This window comes from Vombatus ursinus, unplaced genomic scaffold (genome assembly GCF_900497805.2).
Source record: "Vombatus ursinus unplaced genomic scaffold, bare-nosed wombat genome assembly UNPS02014833.1, whole genome shotgun sequence".
Taxonomy (NCBI): Eukaryota; Metazoa; Chordata; class Mammalia; order Diprotodontia; family Vombatidae; genus Vombatus; species Vombatus ursinus.
The window spans coordinates 6,418,641-6,444,484 of NW_020954611.1; the positions used below are offsets into that span (position 1 = coordinate 6,418,641).

Here is a 25,844-nt window from a genome sequence, read left to right on the forward strand (position 1 = left end):
CTTTTATACTTAGATTAAAGCTTTTATCTTAATTCCAGGGCTATATCTTTTAATTCTTTCTCTCTCTCTCTCTCTCTCTCTCTCTCTCTCTCTCTCTCTCTCTCTCTCTCTCTCTCAAAATAAACCAAAGGTTGGAAATAAAATAGCTAGCCTCCTATCTCCAAACTTCATGTTGTGAGAAAATCTTGGCTCTTGAAATGAGGAAAAATTTAAAGAGCAACATTGCTTTACTGATTACAAGTATCTCTTCATTGTTTCTTCTGTCCCTGCCACTGTTACAAACAAGCATGGTGTTACTGAATGAACACTGGGTTCAAGGATTGCCTCTGATCTTTTCTAGCTGTGAGCCTGGGCAACTTGCTTTCCCTTTCTAGGCTTCAGTTCTCTCATTTGTAACATGAAATGATTGTGCCAGATTCTCTAGAGTGATTTCCAGCTTTAACATTCTTTGAATTTGTTTTGGAGAAGAATATTGAAGTTTCTTACTTAAAAAATCAATACAAAAGTCACATACAGAAGTTTCTTATGTTCAAAAGCCAGAAGATAGAACTGTTATGATACATTTAGTACACATTGGAAGTGTGAATATAGCATGATGGCAAATTGAAATAAGGAAAGATAGTGTGTTTTAGCTGAAATCTTAACTAGTGGAAACAGCAGAAATGATCACTTTTTTTATATTGAACTGAATACTAGGGAACTTATCCTAAATGTCTGTTGAAAAACAATACAATTAGTCCCATATTACTATAAAAATGTTATTTGAATGTAGTAGGAACAGTATTATAGTGAAGTAGAAGAAATGATTGGGGCAAATGTCCTCAAAGGTAGACAGAAACCTGACCCATCATCAGAATGGTGGAATGGAGAACTTCACAGAAAAAAAAGCTGGGAAACCTAAAAAAAATTCAAAACATAAAAAGCTGGTTTAAATGTGAACTCAGGGGGCAGCTAGGTGGCACAGTGGATAGAGCACTGGCCCTGAAGTCAGAAGGGCCTGAGTTCAAATCTGTCCTCAGACCAAACACTTGACGCTTACTAGCTGTGTGACCCTCGGCAAGTCACTTAACCTCAATTGCCTAAAAAAAAAAATACAAAAAAAAAATGAGGGGCAGCTAGGTGGCACAGTGAATAGAGCTCTGGTCTTGAAGTCAGGAGGACCTGAGTTCAAATCTGGCCTCAGACAAACACTTGACACTTACTAGCTGTGTGACCCTGGGCAAGTCACTTAACCCCAGTTGCCTAAAAACAAAAACAAAAAAACAAAAATAAATGTGAACTCAAAAGACCGAATAGGTAAAATTGTGCTAAGGGAATCAGCTCATCATCATCTCCAGATAGCATAGCAAAATGATTTGAAATAACACAAGGAAGAATATCTTATTTGTTGTTAGGTTAAAATGAGAAGTATTGAATTTCCTGTGGATATTGCTTCTTACAGGATTGTTGTAAGTAAAGTGCTTTGAAAACTTTAAAGCACTATATAGCTTAGTTATAGTCAATAGGGTAGTACATAGAAAGCTGGCTTTGGAACCAGGAAGACCATGGTTCAAGAATTGCCTCTGACATATCATCCTGCCTGGGTGACTCTGGGCCTGTCACTTAACCTTTCAAGTCAGTATTCTAGGCAGAGAAGGGGCTGAGCTACATTAGGAGAAAGCATTTGCTCATCCACATATTCCTTAAATTTATGAAATTACAGATCCAGACCATTCTGCTATAAAATCAGTCAGTCAGCTAGCATTTATTCAGCACCTACTCTGTACTGAGCACTGTGCTAAGGCGTGGGGATACCAAAAATGCAGAAGACAGTTTTTGCCCTTGAGGAGCTCCTGATCTAATGGGGGAGACAACTTGCAAACAACTATGTACAAATAAGCTATGTACAGGATAAATTTAGGGTAGTCTTAAAGGGAAGACAGTAAGATTTGTTAATGTCTTGGTATCTTAGATGGTTCTCTGTCAAGGAAAACATTTAGTATTCCAGGTAACCTCATATAAATAGTAGCTGATTCCAAATGAGTCTTCCAGTGTCCTTCTCCCACTTTTAACTGTGGTCAGAATAGTGGCTAGAAAATCAGTAATAAGTGGCCCATAGATTTAAGTCACAATTAAGGCTCTCAATATCCCAGTCAGGAAGGTTTTATAATTCATGTACAGCCTTAGAAAAGTGCTGTCTTCCTAGCTGGCGAGCTTTGTCCCTTGCTAGTGGAACAAACAAATGAGGTTTAAGTGCATGCGTATCTGTCTTAGCATTAGCAGAACACACCTCAGTTGGAACTTCTTGTCCCTTTGGTGCCTTTTCTTCACCCATTACCATCTTAAAGGTTTAAGAGCCCTCATCCTGAAATCAAAATTGAAGTTTGGCTCATATACAGAACAGTATGGAGCAGGCCTTCTTACCTTTAGAGTATGCATGCCCTTCTTCCACACAGTTATAGAGCCACTTTTTAACTTACCTTCCAAGAAGTTTAAAAAATAACTAAGTGCCTAGAGACTAGAAAATGAAAAGTGTTTCTAAGAAAGGGGGAAAAAAAATAAACCAGCCTCAGTAATTGCGTCGTGGTAAATACAAATTGAGGTAAGCAGTTTCATTTAGGTACTTGGAAAGGCCCTGGACCATGGCTACATTGTGAATAGTACTGATGAAGCAGAACTGACAAAAGCTAGGGTTTACAAGTCAAAAGTGATTTTAATTTTGGTGTATCACTCAACGTGATAGATAAGAGAGAGAAATAGTGACAATCTAGCTAGATGTTGATTTGTTCCATATGACTTTCATAATCAAGTTGGGAAAATCAAGTAGAATATATTTGACAATACATTAGGGATTCATGATTGCATGGGAGTGGGTTTTCCTTCCACCAATGCAAAGTCTTAATACATCTGGTGGAAAAAATTCTTTATTTGGTCTTCCTTTTTGAATTTAGCTATGTCAATACTCAAATAATAGACCTTCTTAAAGGTCTGTTATTAAAAGACCTTTCCAATTTGGTTGGACCTACACTCATAGCCTTTGAGGACTCAGGTCACCCTTTCATGCTATGACCAGACATCAGAATAGGACTTCAGTGGATAATGTTACAGAAACAACCTCCTGTGATCTAAGTGAGAACTGATACCAACATAAAATAATGTTTTACTAATACTGGTGAGTTTTTAAGATTTTTGTATTCCTCTTCTGCTTTTACGAGGTAATATACTTCTTGTTGGATCTGGGCCCTTTAAACATAGGTAAAATTGGAAGTGACCAAATTTGTTTCAGAAATGATACTGGTTATAAACATGGATGATAAAACTAGAGTTCAAAGCAATGGTGACAATTCAGAGCATTTTTCAGAAACAGAATGAAGTTAAGGGTATCCGAATACTTCTGAAGATTTAAAAGAGCAAGAAAAATGTTTCTCTGATCAAACATAAGACCTTTGAGAAAATCTTTTAAGGACCTGATTTTAGCATGGAGACAAATTACTGAATTAATGACCAAAATACACCTTAGGAGAAATTTCATGGTTGGTGATCATAGTATAGCCTAGTAAGGGATCTGTCAATGACACAGTTACTTCAACAAGTAATTATCAACCAGTATTTATTAAGTGACTACTATATGCCAGGTAGTTAAAGATGCTGGGGATAGAAATACAATGAATGAAACAATACCTACTTGCCAGGAACTTAACGTTCCAGTGGGGAAGACAAGTCCATATGTAAGTATATGCAGAATAAATAATAAGAGAAAAAATATAAATAAAGTAACTAAATAACAAAGTAGTTTGAGATGGGCAGGACAGTAGCGATTGGGGGAGAGCAAGAAAAACTTTGCCCGTATCCTGAAGGAGGCAAGGGAGTCTATGAAGTGATGATGAGGGAGTATATTTTGGATATGGAATGAAGTGTGAAGATAGGATATATGGAAGATAGAGTGTCATGTAGGATATGTGAGAGATAGAGTGTCATGTACGAGGTGCTAGCAGAAAGAAGTCCAGTTGGCCAGATTACTGAGTGTGGGAGGGGAAGTAACATCCAATAAGGTTGAAGAGAGAGGAGGGGTCCAAATTGTTTAGGGCTTTAAAAGCTAAACAGGAGTTTCTATTTGATTCTAGAGGCAATTGGTAGCCACTAGTATTCATTAAATTGGGGAATGACATGGTCAGATCTAATTAAAGAAGTGACATGGTCAGCACTAAAGGTAGCATGTGGAGAATGGACTAGAGTGATGGGAAACGTGACAGACCAATTAGTAATGCTGAAGTAATCTAGGTCAGAGGTGATGAGGGCCTGAACTAAGGTGGTAGTTGTATAATTAGAGAGAAGGGGTTGAATGTGAGAGATGTTGCAGAGGTCAATTGGCAACTGTATATGTGGGGTGAAGGAGAGTGAAGCGTCAAGGGTAATGAGGTTATGAAGCTGGAAGACTAGAAAAATTCCCTCAGAATAAGGAAGTCTGGAAGAGGGATGGGTTTCAGGGGAAAAATTTCATGCCAGCTCTGAAATGAGGGTTAAGACATGAGATCTAATCTCGGCTCTACCTCTTAGCCATGAGCCTTAGAGATTTCTTATAATTCTATGACTTTTAGAAATTGCTGAAGGCAGGGTATAAAAACTTGAAAAATAAAACCAAAGTTAGGGAACAAAATAGCTAGCCTTTTCTCTCCTACCTTTTTATGTTTTGTGAGAACTCTAGGTCTTGAAATGAGAGAAGATTTTAAGGAGTACTATTATGCTAAGATTGAGTACATACTTTGTGTCCAACTCTAGTAGGGAACTGATCTCTCCTATCAAGGAATTCACAATATAAGGAGAGAATGCTATCATAGAGGAAAAAATTAGAGGAGAAGTAAGAACTCTTCTGGTTCTCACTAAAAATACAATGAAAGTACCTAGATGCTAAGCTTTAGCGGTAGGAGAAAGCTACAAACACCCTCCCCTTCTCTCTCTCCCCCATGTAAATTCCTTGAGGGTAGGAATGGTTCCTTCTTCGCCCAGTACCTTATACCTAATAGGAATTTAATAAATGGTTTGAATTGAACAGGTAGAAATTGGGGTTTGGGCGGGATGGGTACAACTTAGAGGCAAGAATCAGTGTGAAAGTTTTTTTTCTAAAGTTAGATGTTGGTTTTAAATAGCTTTTCAGCAGTTTAAAGTGTTTTATAATTTGTAGCTTATTGTAAAGATTATGGTTCAGGCAAAGTTTCTCTAATTGATGAGGCCAAATTAGATTGATTTTATTGTGTCTGATAAGCCAAGATTTCCTTGTGATTTAAGAGTCATGTGGATAACTTGCATAAATTTATGGTAACATTCTTTACTGGTCAAACTATCATATAATGGGTTTATAATGGTACTGTTTAATTGGAAGAAAAGGCAAATGTTACCTACTTAGGAAGGAAGTTATAGGAAGTTATTTAATTAGTCAAATATATCCTGTTTCAGTTGCAGTTTGTAGTATTTGTGATGATAACATAGTTTTTCTTTGGTTTTAACTATTGATAAGATATAATTATAGTCCTTTAGGCAACAAGTCACTGAGGCTTATTATGTGCTGCATATTGTGCTAAGCTTGGACATACAAAGGAAGACAAGAAATAGTCTCTGCCCTCAACATTCTATTGGAGGAGGCAACATGTAAATAACTAGATATATCGCTCATATAGTATATAGTTAATATATAGATATATAAAGGTAATTAGGGAGAAAAGCCTCTTGTAGAAGGTGGAATTTGAGCTGAGTTTGAAGGAAGCCAGGAAAACTCAAGAGATGGAGGTGATGAAGTAGACTGTTCTAAGCATGGGAGTCAGTCAGTGCAAAGGCATGGGGATAGGGAGATGTTACATCATCTATGAAGAACTACGAGTAGACCCATGTAACTAGCCTGAAGAATGCATGGAGGGGAGTAAGTTGTAAGAAGGCTGGAAAGATAGGAAGGGGTCAGGTTATAAAGAGTTTTAAATGCTCAAGAGAGGACTTTATATTTAATCCTGGAGGCAACTGGGAGTCACTGGAGCTCTTTGAGCAGGATAGTGACATAGACAGAAATGTACTTTTAAATAATTACCTTGGCATGTGAGAAGAGGATAGATTGAAGTAGGGAGAGACTTGAGGTTCATAACCTTGCTATTACCCTTGACTCCTCTCTCTCTTTGACCCCACATATCTAATCAATTGCTAATCAGCCTCAACTGGGAGAACATTTAAAAGGCTAATGTAGTAGGGAAGGTGAGATGAGAGGAAAACTTGAATTAGTGTTATGGAAGGACATATATATGAGATTTTGTGAAGGTAAGAATGACAAGATTTGGCAATGATATTATGGGGATGAGTGAAAGTGAAGAGTTATTTTCAACAATGAAGTTGTGACCTTGGATGACAGGGAAGATGGTGGTGCCATTGATAATAGGGAAGTTCAGAAAAGGGGAAGATTTGAAGGGGAAAGATGATGTATTCTGTTTTGGACATGTTGAGTGTGAGAAGGCGATGGATGTTTCCAGTTTGAAATATCAGTGAGGCAGTTGGCAATACGTGACTGTAGTTCAGCAAAGGGCCTAGACCTGGATGTATAGATCTGGGAATTATCTGTATAGAGATAATAATTGAATGCATGGGAACCGATGAAATCACCAAGGGTGCAGTGGTAAAGGGAGAAGAGAATTGATCCAAGACAAATTTTTGGGAGATACCCACAGCATGTGTGACCTGGATAAAGATCCAGCAAATGAGACTGAGAAACAGTGGTTGGATAGATAGGAGGAGAAGCAGGAGAGAGCAGTGTCAAAAGGCCTAGAGAGGAGAGAGTATTTCAAAGGTGGTATTTGACAGTGTCAAATGCTATAGAGGCAGAGGATCAGTATTGAGAAAAAGCCTTTAGATTTGGCAATTAAGAGCTAATTGGTAACTAGAGAGGGCAATTTCAGTTGAAGAATGAGATTGGAAATTAGATTGTATAGGGTTTAGATGGGAGTTAGAGGAGAGGAATTGGAGGCGTGGATTGTAGACAGCTTGTCCAAGGAGTTAAGCCATGAAAGGGAGGAAAGTTGTAGGATTATAGCCAATAGGGCTGGTTGGATCAAGTGAGGTTTTTGTAAGGATGAGGAGACCTGGGCATGTATACTGCCAGAAAGATCCAAGATAAGAGAAAGAGTGGGGTTGATAGTGGTGGGTAATTTGTTGGAGAAGTTGGGAGTAGATGACATTGAGAGTTCCTACAGACGAGTTGTGCCTTGGGAAGGTTGAAGGACCTTCATCTGAGACTAGATTGAAGAAGGAATAGTAAATTGAGATGTCAGAGTGTGAGATAAGGAGAAGGGGAGAAAAGGGATCTCTCAATGAATGGTCTCAATTTTTTTTAGTGAAGTATGAGACAGAGTCTTCAGCTTGAGAGGGTGGGGTAAGTGAATGCCTTGGGAGGTTCTCTACAGAGTGTCCCAAAAGCCATAGTGTAGTTTTAAGCTTTAATGCCTTAAGATTACACTATGACTTTTGAAACACCTGTAGAGCACCCTGATTGCACTTGATTTGGAGATGCTAATGGTTGTGGTCTAACCGTGCTGTGTAAAATAAGAATAAACAGGAACTAAATGAGGAGTTAAGTGGCTTTCTTTTCTCCAAAAGATACCTGAGCTTTAGTGCATGGGCCTGGTGGCATCATTTAGATTAATCAGACCCTTTTTAGCCTTACTTCCAGGCTCTCATCTGTGCTTTGAATAGCTGAGGTTGCCGGAAATAATATACTGAAGTAATGAGTCAAAGTTGTAAGGAAATCAAAGACTTTCTCAAAATTAGAGCTGTTCAAAAGTTGCACATTCTCCTCAAAAATCCTAAGAACATTTAGAAGATGGAATGCCATCTATCAAAGGAATTAGTGATTGATAATTCAGACTCCAGTGACACTTCAGGAGATCTTTGGTTGAGAAGGTGCGGTAGGTTGTTGGGGAGGCTGGAGGAGAGACAAGAAGGTCTGGAACAGACACTGGAGAGTAACATAGTGAATCATTTAGGGAGAAATAGAATGTTGGATAGCTTTTGTGAGAGCCCAGTTAAGATACAAAAGAGTTTTTTTTGGTTTTATAAGATAAACTTTTAGGGAAATTACTGCAAAATGAACTATTGATGAAACTTCTAAATATTGTCTAGTATCCTATCTTTTGATAAATATTTGATGTTTGCTGTTTATTCATCAAAGAAGTTTCAGGTATTTCTATTGCTCATGGGGCCATCCATGTTAAGGAATTAGTAGTATTTAATACAAGGGAGCTAGGTGGCACAGTGGTAGAGCCCTGAGCTTGGAATCAAGAAGACTTGTCTTCCCGAGTTCAAATTTGGCCTCAGACACTTACTAGCTGTGTGACCGTAGGCAAGTCACTTAATCTTATTTGCCTCAATTCCTCATCTGTAAAATGAGCTGGAGAAGGAAATAGTAAACCACTCCAGAATCTTTGCCAAGAAAACCCCAAATAGGGTCACGAAGAGTCGGACACAACTGAACAACAACAAATATTTAATACAAGATAAAAGGTAACAAATATACACCCAAACATATGTGTGTGTGTATACATACATACATATATATACACACATATATAATTGTTAGATAGTTTGTTACATCTTTGGAAAAGATATTCTGCTTTTATTTATTATCAACATTCTTATATCAGAGATCTTGCCACAATAGCTACTTTTTAATTTGTTTTCCCTTTCACAAAAAAGAATCCACAGACTATTTCAATAAAGGTAGCTGAAAAAATGTTAATATTTTTCACTTAAACAGAATAACATTGTGAAACATAATAGTCAATATTGTAATGTGGGATAATGTCTTTTAGGTGGAGACTAGGGAAAATAAAGAATGGAGTAATAACTTCCCCTTCAGGCCCCCTGTTTTATAAAGTAATTATTTTACCAGGAAGGCAGTATGATAAATGGGAAGAACATTGGACTAGTGATAAATGAATCAACTTTTAAAATACATTTAAGGAAAATGTATTCAAGTTTGGAAAGCAATCCCCAAACCAAAAAGTTTATAATTTTTTTGTAGTATAGTTTATGGAGAAGTAGGTAAGAACTGAAGTGTATTATTAGGTGCACTGGATTTGAAACTTTTTGAGGGAGAACTTCCTTTTGTATCGTTCTTCTTGTCCTGAAATGGCCCAGTGCAAAACCATGTGATTCGGCGATGCCAACCTACAAATTAAACTTATTTTTTATGGCCCTACTTTCTTCAAAGTAACCGTGGAAAAGAAGTATTATATGTAGACCTGGGGTTCAACATATTTAGTGTCAAATACAGAAATTTAGTAGGATCTAACTCTGTAGGAGTAAACCATGACTTCTATATCAAAACACACGATCCAAGATTTCTTGGTTAAATATGCTATTCAGATTAATTTCTTTAGGGATAAATGTAGGCATTTTTATTAGAATGTTTCAAAATGTTGCCTATTTGAGTGGTCTTGCTTTTTAAAGAGATTTTTTGTTATTACAGAAATTTTCCATAATAATAACAATTTTATTTTTATAGGACCTGTTAATATTAGCACCACCCTCCCTGAAGAGCAGAAGGAAACGGGAGATCTGCAACAAAACATTTCAGAGAAAGAAGCAGAAATTAGAGATTTACAGGAGGAAAAAGAAAGATTACAGAAAGATGTACTTGTTATGGAGAAGGAACTTTCAACCGAAAAGGCAATGAAAGAGGAATTACATCAACAGATTGCAAGTTTGCTGCAGGAGTTGTCCTGCTCAAAAGAGAAAACTTCTGTGTTAAATATAGAGGTTCAACAAATTAGATCTGATTATGAGAGCGCAGTTTCTGAATTACATGTACAGAAAACCATAAACCAAGAACAAGAAGAAAAGGTTATGGAACTGCTGAAGGAGATAGCACCAACCAGACAAAATATCACAAATAAAGTGGCACAAATAAAAATGATGCAAACAAAAATAGACAAGTTGCGTATGCTTGATTGTGTGCCTCAGACTCTAAACGCAGAATCACAAAATCTAAAGGACCTTCTGAAAGATTATCCTGATGATAATTTGTCAAATCCTCCATCCACCATGGATGCTGAGGACTATTCTGTAAATGCAGAAGTTGGAGAATCTGATACTGAGTGCTTTAGGAGAAAGAGTTCTTTTCACTGTAGCATTGAAGCCATTTGGGAAGAGTGCAAGGCGATGGTGAATATCTCCTCCAATAAAAGCAACCAGATCCAGCAACTGGAGCAACAAATTGAAAAATTACATGAAGAAGTGAGAAATGTTAAGGAGGAAAACAATCATCTAAAACTGGAAATCAGTGAAAATAAGAATCAGGGTGATATACTAAAGGAAAAAGAAAACATCATTAATCAGCTTTCAGAAGAATTAGAAGGAAAAACAATTAGACTTGCTGTTGAAGAACATCATGTAATTGAGTCAGAGAAAACACTTTCAGAATTTACACAACAAATCACCAGCCTGAAGGAGAAAATAAAAGAACTTGAAACTATCTTGGAGACCAAGAAGGATGCAGATAATCGGTTAGCTAGGCTGGAACAAGTAGTTCTGGAAAAAGAATCTATTATTTTGAAACTGGAAAGAAATCTGAAAGAGTTTGAAGAAAATCTTTACAATTCCAACAAAAATACCAAAGAATTAAGTGACAAGGAAGCTAAATTAAAGGAGGAAGTCACACAGCTGATGAATAATTTGCAAAATGTTAACAATTCACTGCAGATAAAAGACAAAGAAAATGAGGACAACAGCCAAAAAATAAAAAAGTAAGTCAAAGGTTATTAATAGTAAATGGTTTTAAATGCTAGCAGCTACGTGACTGTCAATTTTCAACACAACTAAACTTAAAAAAAACAATTTACCAATGCATTTTATGTACAATAATCACTTCCTGAGACTCCTGCCATAGTACCTTTCCATACCAAAAAACAAGCCAAAACCAAAATCTTTCTGATAGAGTAGTTACAAGTGATTGACAAAACACTAAGAGAGCCAGTGTGGCACAGTGGACAGAGGAGTGGACTTGGAGTCAGGAGATGTGGTTTTGAATCCTACTTCTACTCCTTACTACCTGTGGGACCTGAGGCAAGTCCCTTTACCTCTGATTTTTAGTTGTCATCTCTTTAAAACCAAATGGTTAGACTTGATAATAACCAAGGTCTTTTTCAGTTCCAAATCTATTTTCTATGTAACTCATAGTTTACCATTTCTTATCAGAGGAAGTGTGTTTTAACATCAGTCATTAAAAGCCAACATCAGTCATTGTATTTGAACTGAATTGTCTTCTTATGTTTCTCCTTTTCTGTTATGGTAGTCATTTGTATATTTTCCTACTTCTTTCTGAACTCTGCATCATTTCTTCATACAGATTTTTCTATGTTTGTCTGGACTATTCATATTTATCATCCTTTACAGCATAATAATTTTCTATTATATTCACATACCACAGTTCAGTCAGCCAATCCCTAATTTATGAAGATGTACTTATTTACAGTTTTGCTTTAAAAAAAAAAAAAGTACTAGTAAGAATGTTTTGGTCACTATGGGACTTTTCTGTCATTTAGTGTATTCCTGGAATAGACCTAATATTGGGATTGCTTCATCAGAGGATATGAACAGTTGGCTAACTTTACTTATGTATTTATAAATTATTTCCAGAATGTTTAGATCAGTTCTCTGCTCCACCAGTAGTGTATCCATCTTTCCATAATACCTCCAACACTGACTGTCTTTTACTGTCTTTGTCAATTTGACATATAAGGCAAAACCTCAGAGCTGTTAGTTTTAATTTTAATTGTTATTATTATTGAATTGGAGCAATTTTTACATATGATTTTTGTTCTCCTAGGTATATTCACTTAACTTAGCATCAGTTAAAATTCCCTGGGTTCTTTGAAATCATCTTTCATAATTTCTTATGGCACAATAATATTCCAGTATATTCATCTACTACAATTTATTCAGCCATTCCTCATTTGATTGACGCCCCTTAGATTCTAGATCTTTGCTTTTCCCCCCTTTTAACTCCAACTATTCTTTCCTTCCCTGGTATTATCGCCTCTCTGCCCACTTATTTCACTGTTGGGGGGGGGAGTGTGTGTGTGTTCGTGTTCACTCAACTGTCCTTTTTCCAGTTCATTTAAGAGTTAAGTCTATTTGAAAGGACACTTTCTCTCATCAAAATTTTAATACTGAACCATTATATAGCTGCTTGCAATTGCTCAAGTAAATTTACCATTCTAGGTTTCTCTTGAGTCTTGTGATTGCATTTTAAGATTCCTATTCAGCTCTGATCTTTTCATTAGAATTGCTTGAAAGTCCCCCATTAAAGGTCCATTTTTAGCATTATGCTTAGCTTTGCAGGACAAATTATTCTTGCCTTTTGGAATATTTTATTCCATGTTCTTTCATTTGTAATAGAAACTACATCTTGTGTGATTCGGATTGTGGATTCTTGGTATTTGACTCCTTTCTTGCTTCTTTCAGTATTTTTCTTTGACATGGAGGTTCTAGACTTTGGTTATACCATTCCTGGAACTTTCCCTTTCTGAAGGTGACTGGTGGCTTCTTTCTATCTTTACTTGGTTCTTTGTTTCTAATACATCTGGGCAGTTTGCAGTTAGGATTTTTTGAAATATAGTGACCAGGATTTAAAAAGAAAATTATGGGTTTTAGAGAACCCAATAGATGCTTAAATTATCCCTTCATGTCCTGTTCTCCAGTCAGTGTTTTATGCATATCAGACACCTTACATTTTCTTCTATTTTTTTAATCTCTTTATTTTATTTTCATATCTTCCTGATTCTTTTTAGTTCTAGTTCTTCCTGTCTCATGGAGTCATTGAGTTCTCTTTGGTCTATTCTGATTTTCAGGGAGTACATTTCTTAGGTAAGGTTTATTACTTTTTTGTTTGTTGTTGTTGTTTATTCTAATATTTTGAGAATTTTAAATTTAGGTTTAAAAATCTTTTGCATCATTTCTTCTAGATATTCATGTCAACTTTGTGGAAAATACTTTTTTGCCTTTGGGACTTTGTTACAGAATTGCTATTTCCTTCTAGCTTAGATTTTGGGGCAGCTCTGTATCTCCAATAATTATTTATAGTGATCAGTGACTTCTATTGACTTATATTTTCAGTCTTAATTTCTGTATTGGAGATTTATGCTAAGGTTTAGTCTCTCTCCCCTGCTGCACTTTCAGATGGAGTGATTGGTTCTGATTGGTCCCAACCTGGATCTCCTGGGTTCCTGTATTGACTTCTGTCTCTTTGGCTCAGGTCCTTTCCAAATATTTGAAGTTAAGAGTATTGGATCTTCCACGCCCTATATATTGTCTAAGGGATGTCTGAGTGCTGCTTCTCCTGCCCGCGTCATTGTAACTATAGGTGTTCCAAAGCCGACACTATGGCTTTCTGACTATCTTGGGGACAGTTTCTGTTTCTTCTGCCTCTGGAGTATTGAATCTTCCAAGCTGCATGTATCTCTGGCCTGACTGTACTTGGAAGCTGTTGGCTTGTTTGTACTAGTGCTGGGTCTGCTGGTGATTGACTCCCTTTGCTACTATTGTTTATGGTCTTCTGGCTGACTTTTTTTTTTTTTGTAATTCTGGAATAGGAAAAGTCACTGTAGTTTTTCACATTTCTTGATCATTTCTTACACTGATACTTTTTTTTAGACAGTGTATTGAATGATATAACATCTAAGTATTTAAAGGAAAAGCTATGGTGAAATACAGAAAGTTCTACATAGAAACATAATATTTATAGGTTATTTAAATGATTTTGATGTAACTCTTTCAAATCCCTTTTAAAAAAATTTATTTAGTATTTTATTTTTCCCCAGTTACATGTAAAAACAATTTTTAACATTCATTTTTAAAACTTTGAGTTCCAAATTCTCTTCCTTCCTCCCTCCCCACCCCACTTCATTGAGAAGACAAGCAATTTGATATGTTATACATGTGTAGTCAATGTAAACATTTCCATATTAATCATGTAAGAAAACAGACCAAAAAATACCTCAAGAAAAATAAAGTAAAAAAAGTATGCTTCAATCTGCATTCAGACACATCAGTTCTTTCTGTGGGGATGGAGAGCATTTTTCATCATAAGTCCTTCAGAATTGTCTTTGATCATTGTATTTTGAAAATAGCTTAGTCGTTCACCACTGATCATCCTACAATATTGCTGTTACTTTGCACACAGTACATTTCACTTTGCATCAGCACATGTAAGTCTTTCCAGGTTTTTCTGAGAGCATTCTGCTCATCATTTCTTGGAACACAATAGTATTCCATCATAATCACAAAACAAATTTGTTCAGCCATTCCCTGATTGATAGGCATCTCCTGAATTTCCAGTTCTTTGCCACCAGAAAAGAGCTGCTATAAATATTTTCATACATATAAGTCCTTTTCTTTTTGTTTTTTTTAATCTCTTTTGGGATACAGACCTAGTAGTGGTATAGCCAGGTCAAAGAGTGTGCTTGGTTTTAGCCCTTTGAACACAGTTCCAAATTGTTCTATAGAATGGTTGAATCAGTTTACAACTCCACCATCAGTGCATAAATTATACTGGTGCATTTTTTTTTTCTGCGAGGCAATTGGGGTTAAGTGACTTGCCCAGGGTCACACAGCTAGTAAGTGTCAAGTGTCTGGTCTGAAACTGGATTTGAATTCAGGTCCTCCTGACTCCAGAGCCAGTGCTGTATCCGTTGTGCTACCTAGCTGCCCCTATCTTGGTGCATTTTGTAGGTTGTTGTTGAAGCAGGCATGTGGAATCTGGGCTGTCAGCCTCTGTACAGGCAGCCATCTTACATGGAAGTCCTGGTTCTTTATTTTTTGAATACATGATATCATGAATTAGGTTTATGTGTAGTTTGAATTTTTAAACATTTGTGATAAGATATAATTGTGTAAAATTGTACTTAAACACTTAACACTTGTGATCCTAGAATAATAACATTGCATCTCTCCTTTACTATTGGAAAGTAACTTTATGGTATTTTTAAGACTGAAGGAAGAACTCTCTGCCAACTCTGCTCTTACACATAAGCTGAAAGAAGATCTTCAGCGGAAAGAAGAAGACTATGTTGATCTGAAAGAGAAATTTGCTGATGCCAAAAAACAGATTGAGCAAGTACAGAAAGAGGTAAGTTATTTCAGATTGGTCACAGATTTTTCTATCAAATGGATGTGATGTTGTGAAATAATTTTAGCAATGGAGTCTTTACCCCTAAAGTCAAGAGTTAAAAAAAAACTTTAATTAGTGAAAATTAATATATTTAGAACGTGACATTAGATTTGGGATTAGTAACTTCTTGGAAGTCTGATAGAAAAAATTAATTGAAAGGCTCAGAAAAGAAACAGCAAGGAACAATTTTTAAAAGTCAGCATACAGAGATGAAAAATGTTCCAACCTAAAGTAATCACTATCACAGTGTACATAATTTAACACAAAGTGTTAAATCATTAATGAAAAATTATGACATTAAAAACACAATTCTTCAGTTTTGTGTTTTACCTAGTAAAGGGAAAGAAAAATAAAAAACAAAAGAAAAGTAGAAGCAGGGAGGTGGGGAAATAACAAGATAGGAAGAGAAGGAAAGAGAAAATATAAAATCTATTCCTTTCTACTGTGGAGCCAATGTCTTGTCTCATTGGCTGAGATTGTTCCATTTGGCACTTGAGACCCTTGCATTAAACCCTGATGATAATTTTTTTTTCAGGTACTATTCTTCAAATGTTTAGTTACTCTTAGGAATTTTTTTGAATTAAGGTAAAATCTGTTATTGAACAATTTACCAATGACAAATAAAGATTATGAAAAGCAGAATAAACGGAAGTGCATCCATTGTAATTCAGTCACCTAATCATGGAAACCAAAAGAACCTCAAGAATAGCTTAGTCAGCAAATATTTGACTCGTCCATACAGAGTTGTGGTGGCCAAAGGGAATGTCAGATGAAAATATAAACTGTGTATAAAATTTTGTGAAGGATGATGGAAGATCATGAGTAGTATTGCCTCACAAAGCATAGAGAAACAGTGGCAGGTAAAATCAGTTGATTTTAAAAATTTGGCAAGAGACCCAACTAAGCAGAGTTATTTTAAGGGTGGATGAAAAAAAAATGGAAAACAACAAACAGAACAAAAATGGAAAAGATCTGCAAATATTTTTATGACAAATTTTTGCTGTCAAGTAAGTAGAGCCATTGCACTTGGTCTCTATATCATAGGCCTATGTGTGCTTAGGTAGATGTGACAACAAAGACAAAAATGGTGGGAAAATCCACCTGAATTAGACCAAGTGTATAGAGATATCTTTGGCTACACAGTTGCAGGGATCTTAAAGGATTGAGTCATGAGGTATTTGAAAAAAAGGAAAGAGCCAAATTTGTGGAGTAAATCTTGAACCTTATTAATATTGAGGAAAGGCAATGAAGAAAACACCAATCACTACTAACCTAGATTCCTATTTTCTCATAAAATTTTTTTATGAGTCACTTTGATATGCATCTAGATATTTAATATTAGTAGGTTTCATAAGTGCTTAGTATATCATATCTTTACTCCCCCAGAACTGTCTAGAAGATGAAGAGAATACGAGATATCCATGTACTATTTGCTTTTATAAAAAAAAGCATCTGACTTAATAGAGTGAAATGCCTTTCTTTTACCAAGTAATCTCCCATATACATCAACGTCATTGATTCCTTGAAAGAGATCTATACAGAGATAACCTTGTTCAGTGACTTTCTGATCATACACATTAATAAAACCATCATGTTGCCACCGTAAGGGAAGAGACCCAGCTCATAGTCTAATCTAAAGATAGATTCCATATATTTGATGAGTTCTACAGATGCTCATGTTTGTGGACTGCTTAGGAAAAAACCAAGTGGATTAATAATGTCTCTTACCCAGATCATGATGTAAAATTAGATGGACAGCCTGGACAATTTGTCTCTATGTATGTGCATGTGTGATAATGTGAATGTCTATGATGGACAATTGAAATGGACAAGTTGCTTCCAGAATTAAGCAGGAGGAGAACAGGCTAGGTTATCTCTAAGAAATTGCATAGCTCCTATAAAAATTCTAAACTCTTCCCAGAAACATGGGTAAATTGTCTAATTTTTAAAAAAAATTTTTATTGATATCTTTTCTTTTTATATTGTCTAAATTCCCCCTTATATACTTCCCTTTTCCTCTCAAAGAACTATGTCTGTAACAAAGATCTTTTTTTTTTGTTGTTTCTGGTTTTTTTTTTTTTTGGCTAGGCAGTGGGGTTAAGTGACTTGCCCAGGGTCACACAGAAAGATCTCTTTTTTTTTTTTTAAAGAAAAAGAGGAAAAAGGGGGAAAAAATCAGTAAAACTCTTCAGAACATTGAAAAATCAGAAAATACATGCAATGTTACACATCTGTGAAGCTCCTAGCTTGGGTGACTGGGAGGTAACACAGAAGGATCTGGAAGGACCGGGTGCCCCAGGCAAATGCCAGGGACTTGGGCCACATGGGAAAGTCCAGGGCCTTTTAGGGGTCCATCATCAGTGCTCCTTCAGTCCTACCGTGGTTTCTGCCTCCTGTTGCCTTTAAGGCAAACTGAATTCCTTTCCGTTTTCCCCCCTGCATCAGTGATCTAGAGGCAATTTCAGAGTTGCATTTTAATTACCAGCCTCTATACTTGCTGACTCTAAGAGGTATCTCCTAGAATAGATCTTAAGTATCAAACTCAAATAGAAATGTGGCCACCAGTCTGTACATAAGGATCCTTGCTGGCTGCATATTTACTTAGTTTAAAATGTAATATTGTCTATGTTTTATTGTATTTTTATTTTGTTAATATTCTTACTTTTAATCCTATTTTTACCTCACTTGGGAATGTTGTACACCAAATGTGGCCTGTGGGCAGTGTGTTTGACAATATAAAAATAAACAGCAGATTAGCTCAAATTATATGTATGGGTGAGGCCTGAGAAATCTTTGACTTAGGTATATCTTAATTCAGCTGTTGTCCTTGCTAATTTTAGTACTGCAAGTCTTCCTGTGTCAGTCAGTATAAGGAATTAGACCTTTCATTTTAAGATGACTTATAGATGTGGATTTCTAGATTTTAAGTAATTTTGTAGTTGAACAACTTTGGTTAAAGAATCTACTAATTTAGGGTAACATACTTTTTATTGTTTGGTTAAGGTGATTTACTATGATTATTAGTAATCATTTATTTACCACTTTGAACAATTAATTCATTTATTGCTTCTGGATTCAAATAGACCAAGCTTGTCATTGCTTTAAGAAATACTCTAATAGAAGCCATTATCCTATACTCATAATACAGTAAGTGAAGGTAGTGTCACAGAACCTAGTGCTCAAAGAAACCTTAGAGATCATTTAGTCCAATTCACATCATTTCACAAATGAGAAAAGTGGCCCAGAGGGGGGAAGTTATTTGCCTAGGATCACACAAGTAGAAAGTAGCAGACCTGGAAATCAAACTCAAGCCTTCTGACTCCAGCTTCAGTATTCTTTTCATCATACTGTGTTTATCCAGGAGTGGGGCTAGAGAGATAAATAATTAACTTGGAGTCACAAATTCTTGTAGAATTATAACATTGGAAGGGACCTTTGAAATTATTGGGTTGGACCCGTGGTTTTACAGATAAGGATATTGTGTCCCATAGAGCCTGAGGGACTTGTCCAAGGTCACACAGGTAGTAAGTAATTGGTGGCAAAGCTGGGATTTGAAACCATGTCCTCTGAATTTAAATCCAGTACTCTTTACATTGGACTTTCCACATGATTAAACATGTTACTATTACATAAAAGTATTATATTGATTCCTATAGAATTTATTTAGAAAGTTTGAGTCTCTTAAAACAATGTAAGATGAAAATGTACGTTGATTTGTCTGTATTCTGTGTTACAGTAATGAGGAAAAATCTTGACATTTTATATAGTGATTGAATCTATAATTTTTTAATATCTTCAAAAATATATATAAATCTAAAAATGGTCAAAATTGTTAATTGTTTCTTTAAAAAGTGCTCAATCTGTTTAATAAACATTACTCTTTGCAGATATCTATAATGCGTGACCAAGAGAAATTACTGAGGAATAAAGTTAATGAACTTGAGAAAATTAAAAACCAGTTTTCCCAGGAATTGGATGTCAAACAGCGAACTATTCAACAGCTTAAGGTAATGTGTTTCTTTTTTGAGATTTAAGCAATCTCTCTTGGCTATAGTTTAATGTTTGGTAAAATGCAGAAACAAATTATTTTAGCTTTTTTTTTTTAATAATGGGTCTTTTTTTTTTAGCTTCATTTTAGAAAAGAAAATTTATTTATTTAAATTTAATGTTCCTTAGCTCTTGGGACAGAGAAAGCTTTTAATTCAGTTAATTCAATTTGATTTGACAAACATTAAGTTTTTATTATGTGCATATTGTTGTGTTAGGTCTTGGGGGTAGATACAAAATTAAAATAAGATACTACGTGTTACCTCATGGAGTCTAGTTAGAGGATGTGATATATGTACAGACAACTATTATAAAACAATACTTTAAAGGCAGTGGAGGTGTGAGGTGGAGTAGGGCACTCTGAGGGAGCTGGGAAATATTCATGAAGGAGGTAGTATTTAAGTCAGGTTTTAAAGTAGGGGTCAGAATTCATCAAGGAAGTGGAAAAAGAAAAGATATTTCATACAGAGGGAGAACGATGTAAGCAAGGCATGCAGAACCACGAAATGAGGATTTCCCTTTGACTGAAGCCTAGAGTAGAGGGAGTAGCATGAAGTAAGCTTGCATCAGATTGTACAGCACCAGATTATACCGTGCCTTGGATGGCAGGCAGTGGAGTTTGGATTTTACATATAGACAGTAGGTAGCCAAGTTTTTGGAGTAAAGAAATGACCAAATCTTGGCTTAAGAAAGATCAATCTAGTAGTAGTGTGAAGGCTAGATCAGAAGAGGGAGATACTGGAGGCAGAATACCTTTTTGGGAGGCTATTATAATAGTCTGGTAGAGTGACAATGAAGGCCTTTACCATGGTGGTGTGTGGCATGAAAAATAGGAGTGGGGAATATCCCAATAGAGAGGTGACCAAGAGTGTCATAGTCTTCAGATAGTTCAGAGGATGAGGACTGAAAAAAGCCATTTGATTTGACTAGTAGATGATTAATAGTGACATTTGAGAAAAGAGTTTCAGTAGAAATCAAAGTTTGATTGCAAGGGATTGACAGGAGAATAGGTGGACACCTCATGTATAAAAGTTTTAAGAATTTTGGGTATAACGAGAAGGGAAGAATTGGGTCAGTAGCTGGATGGGGAACAGAAGGATCAGGAACCTTTCCTAGGACTGGAGACACCTGAGTATGTGTGCAGGAAGATGGGAAGGAAACTGTGGGAAAAAAGAATTTAAAGATGCATGAGAAAGGATGATTATTAGAGTAAGGTCTTTGAGGAGTCTTGAGGGGATTGTTATCTAGAGTGGAGTTGGAGGGATTAGTGTTAGTAAGATAATAAGATAATAAGAGTAATGATAATCTTCCTCCTTCCTGTCTCAGAGGAAGAGAGTGGATGTTGTTGCTGAGAAATCAAGAGGAGGATTAGATGACCTCATTTGTCTCTGCGTGTTAAGAGTCTGTTAAGAGGAGAGAAGAAACTGTTCGGAATGGTCCCTATAAGGAATGAGAAAGGGAGTCCAGAAATTAAGAGTAGGAGAATGACCGGGCAGCAGTGAGAGCCCAGCTTATGCTGCATAAATTTATTCTGGGTAAAACTTTTCCCAATGCTGTTTAGCATCCTGGGAGCAGGAGTAGTTGCAGTTACCCAGGGTTTCAGATTAACCAGCTGGGAGCAGATATCTAGGAGGCAATGTGGTAGCTAGTGAATTACTAAAATGTTCTATGGTCAAGGGAGATGAAGAAAAAAAATGAAATCTTTTTTGCCCACGATGAACTTACATTCAATTGGGGGGAAAACCAAATGTACATAAAAAATTGGATGCAACTGTACCTATGTTTCTATCTCACTATCTCTCCATCTGTCTAGTAATATCTAGTGACAGAGTATGGAAATCAGGGACTCCTAGGGAAACCAGGGTCAGCCTTGTGTAAGAGGTGATACTTAGAAGGAAGCGAGTGATTTTTTTTTTTTTGAAGCAGAAGGAGGAGAGCATATTCTAGACATGTATCAGAGATAGAATGTTATGTACAAGGAGCAGCAAGCACACTAACCTGCTGCAATGCAGAGTATGTGAGCAAAGCAGTATACCTCAAGCCTAACACATAAGGCTTCAAAAGCCAACCAAGAAAGTTTGTATTTTATCCCACAGGCAAAAGGGAGTCACTAGAATTTCTTGGGCAAGGGTTGATGAGACTCATGTTTCGATAGTATCCATCTGGTATCCGGTTGGAGGATGCGTTGGAGAAGGGAAAGACTGGAGGAAGGGAGGTCAGTTAGGAGACTGTTGTAATGGTTTGGGGTGAGGCATGGAGTCCTAAACAAAGGAGGTGGATTCCAAATTGCCAATAACTGGGTGTGAGGAATGAGTAGAGGATGACTTCTGGCTTGTGAATCAGAGTTCCTAGAATATGTCATGCTTTAATTGTTAATAAGGATGAACTTTTTCCAAGTGTTTACTTGGTTTTTTTTTTTAACTTTAATTTTTATAGTTTCTATTTTGTGAATCATTTCTTTAAACCTTTGAACATTTATCCACTGATAATAAGGATAATTATTAAATCATATCATTTCCTTGTAATGAATGTTTTGAAATTTATCTGGGGGGCAGTTAGGTGGCACAGTGGATAGAGCACCGGCCTTGAAGTCAGGAGGACCTGAGTTCACATCCAGCCTCAGACACATAATGCTCACTAGCTGTGTGACTCTGGGCAAGTAACTTAACCCCAATTTCCTCACCCCCCCCCCAAAAAAAAGAAAGAAAAAAGAAATTTATCTGGAATTTATTGTGTCTTTCTCCATTTTGTTGCTTTTTTAAATTTCTTTTTTAAAAAAAATTTAATTAATTTATTTTTAGTTTTCAACATTCATTTCCATAAGTTTTTGAGTTTTCATCCCCTTCCCTCCCTTCCCACCTCCCCAAGATGGCGTGTAATCTGATATAGGCTCTACATATACATTCACATTAAACATTTTCACATTAGTCATGTTGTAAAGAAATATTAGAACTAATGGTAGGAGCTACAAGAAAGAAGAAACAAAGCAAAACAACAAAGGAAAAAAAGAGAGCAAATAGTATGCTTCAATCTGCATTCAGATTTCGTAGTTCTTTCTCTGGACGTAGATAGCATTTTTCATCATGAGTCTTTTTTTTTTTTTTTGGTGAGGCAATCAGGGTCAAGTGACTTGCCCAGGGTCACACAGCTAGTAAGTGTCAAGTGTCTGAGGCTGGATTTTGAACTCAGGTCCTCCTGACTCCAAGGCCAGAGCTCTATCCACTGCACCACCTCGCTGTCCCTTCCATCATGAGTCTTTTGGAGTTATCTTAGATCCTTGCATTGCTGAGAAGAGCCACGCTATGAAATGTAGTCATTGCACAGTGTGGCTATTACTATGTACAATGTTCTCCTGGTTCTGCTCACTTCACTCAGCATCAGTTCATATAAGTCTTTCCAGGTTTTTCTGAAATCTGCCTGTTTATCATTTTTTATAACACAATAGTATTCCATTACATTCATATACCACAACTTGTTCAGCCATTCCCCAACTGATGGGCATCCCCTCAATTTCCAATTCTTTTCTACCACAGAAAGAGCTGCTATAAATATTTTTGTACATGTGGGTCCTTTTACCATTTTTATGATCTCTTTGGGATGTAGACCTAGAAGTGGTATTGCTGGGTCAGAAGGTATGCACAGGTTTATAGTTCCAAATTGCTCTCCAGAATGGTTAGATCAGTTCACAGCTCCACCAACAAGGCATTAGTGTTCCAATTTTCCCACATTTTCTCCAACATTTATCATTTTCCCTTTTTGTCATATTAGCCAATCTGATAGGTGTGATGTGGTACCTCAGAGTTGTTTTAATGTGCATTTTTCTAATCAATAATGATTTAGAGCATTTTTTCATATGACTATAGGTAGCTTTAATTTCTTCATCTGAAAACTGCCTGTTCATATCCTTTGACCATTTATCAATTGGAGAATGACTTGTATTCTTTTTTTTTTTTTTCGGTGAGGCAATTGGGGTTAAGTGACTTGGCCAGGGGTCACACAGCTAGTAAGTTTCAAGTGTCTGAGGCTAGATTTGAACTCAGTCCTCCTGACTCCAAGGCCAGAGCTTTATCCACTGTGCCACCTCGCTGCCCCAGAATGACTTGTATTCTTATAAATTTGACTCAGTTCTCTATATATTTTAGAAATGAGGCCTTTATCAGAGACACTGGCTGTAAAAATTGTTTCCCAGCTTTCTGCTTCCCTTCTAATCTTGGTTGCATTGGCTTTTTTTGTGCAAAAACTTCTGAATTTAATGTAATCAAAATCATCCATTTTGCTTCTCATGATGTTCTCTATCTCTTGTTTGGTTTTTTAAAATCTAAAATGTATTGCCATGTGTCTAATAATTAAAGTTATTATCCTTATCCCTAAAAACTTCTTTTGTGGTATTAGTATTTCAGATTTTATCTCCTTGATGAGAAAATCAGGAAACAGTTTGGCAGAAATTAGGTATAGACCAACATTTTACACTATGTACCAAGATGAGTTCAAAATAGGTATATGATTTAGACATAAAAGGCATATTATAAGCAGATTAGGGGAGCATAAAATAATTTATTTGTCAGATCTATGAATAAGGAAGAATTTATGACCAAATGAGATAAAGAACATTATGAGATGTAAAATGGATAATTTTGATTACATTAAATAAAAAAGGTTGTGCACAAACGAAACCAATGCAGCCAAGATTAAAAGGAAAGCAGAAAACTGGTGGAAAATTTTTACAGCAAGTTTATAAGAAAACAGATCATTCCCTAGTTGATAAATGGTCAAAGGATATGAATAGGCAGTTTTCAGAAGAAATCAAAGCTATCTAAAGTCACACGAAAATTGCTCTAAGTCACTATTGATTAGAGAAATTAAAATTAAAATCAACTCTGAGGTACACCCTTATACCTATCAAATTGGTTAATATGACAGAAAAGGAAAATGACAGATGTTGGTAGGAATATGGGAAAATTGGGACACTAATGCATTGTTAGTGGAATTGTGAACTGATCTAACCATTCTGGAGAGCAATTTGGAACTATGCCCAAAGGGCTATAAAACTCTGCATACCCTTTGACTCAGCAATACCACTACTAGGTCTGTGCCCCAGAAGGATTAAAAAGGAAAAGTACAAAGGCTATATTCAGTGGTATAGAGAGCACTGACTGGGTTTCAAGTTAGAATTCTGCTTTAGACACTTACTAGCTCTTCAGCCATTGATTAGTCATTTAACCGCTCTGTACCTCAGTTAGTTCACTTATCAAATACCTTCCCCAATGGTTATGAGGATCAGATAAGATGATGTAGGTAAAGCACTGCATAAATTTAAAAATACTATATGAAAATAATTTGTTACTTCATATCTCCCTTGGCGGGTGGTTCCCTCGTGGAATTGATGATCTTGTGATGTTCTTTGTGAACTTGGACTTGGGTCTCAGTTTCCTTATCTGTAAAATGAGGAAGTTGGACTAGATAATCTCTAAAGACTCTTCCAGTTCCAAATTTATGTTCTTGTGATCCCTGGACGTGTTTTGTTGTTAGAGATTTTCTCTCATGTCGTTTGTTTTTGGTGTGATTGACATGGAGTAGGTTAGGGTTCTGCTGTAGCTACCTCTTCATTCCTCTTCTCAAAAGCCCTAAAAAACTACTTCTAAATTGGCTGGCATGATGACAAATAAGCTTAGATCACATTTTATTTCTACAAAGATATTGTCATGTGTTTTTCCTCCTAAAACATCACTGAATATCACCCCCCATCTTTTGACATTTATTTCTATATTTGTGGGTTGCGATATCTTTTTTTATTGTTTATTGTGTCCAAAATCCTGATGTTTTCTGGGAACTCAGAGATAAATTTAATAGAAATTTGACATTGATTGTCCAGGACTAGACAGAAGAATAAACTAATTATGCAAATTAGGATGCAATTAAAGCCTATTCAAAAGGTTAGGCTTTTGTTTTCTTTGCGATTTAGTTGAATAGTTGAATTTTGAGGCTATTTCCTATCTAATTCTAATATTAACTTGATTCCTTTTTCCATTGCTTACCTCAACTTATTTATGTACTTAACTGGTTCCTATTCACCAGCCCTTTTGCTTTCCTCAATACTATCTCTAGCACTCTTACCATGTTCCTTAAAAAAAGAAACTCTACCTATCGCTGTATTCTCTCTCCCTATTTCTATCCCTATTAATTATCTATAGCCTTATCCTAACCTTAAATATTAATATATATAAATACAGGTGTGTACATGTGTGTGTGTCTGTGTGTTTCCACACAAATATATGTAGTACACCTTTGCTATTTGGCCAAGCCATTCAACATTCTTGTACCTTTGCTCCTTCCTTTGTAAAATAAAGATTCGCCACTGGATAGCTTTCGAGGCTCCTTCCAGCTCTAGATATATGAGCTAATGATCCTACTAGGAGTCAGGAGAGGATAGGAGAAAGAACGGTTTAAAAGGGCAGCTGGATGGTACAGTGGGTAGAGCACTGGACCTGGAGTCAGGAAGATGTTGTTGTTGTGGAGTCACTTCAGTTGTGTCTGACTCTTCATGACCCCATTGGGGCTTTCTTGACTGGAATGGTTTGCCATTTTCTTCTTTAGCTTATTTTATAGATGAGGAAACTGA

At 36.2% G+C, this 25,844-nt stretch overlaps 1 protein-coding gene across 4 annotated transcripts in view; it reads left to right on the plus strand.

Annotated features, from left to right (window-relative positions):
• KIF20B (kinesin family member 20B) overlaps positions 1-25,844 on the plus strand; it is a 99,175-nt gene that overhangs the window by 36,186 nt on the left and 37,145 nt on the right. For all 4 annotated transcript variants that reach the window (XM_027839876.1, XM_027839878.1, XM_027839875.1 and 1 more), the window contains exons 20-22: positions 9,515-10,754; positions 14,998-15,136; positions 19,066-19,185. In XM_027839876.1, coding sequence (XP_027695677.1) covers positions 9,515-10,754; positions 14,998-15,136; positions 19,066-19,185 — 1,499 coding nt within the window. The remainder of the gene's footprint in view (positions 1-9,514; positions 10,755-14,997; positions 15,137-19,065; positions 19,186-25,844) is intronic.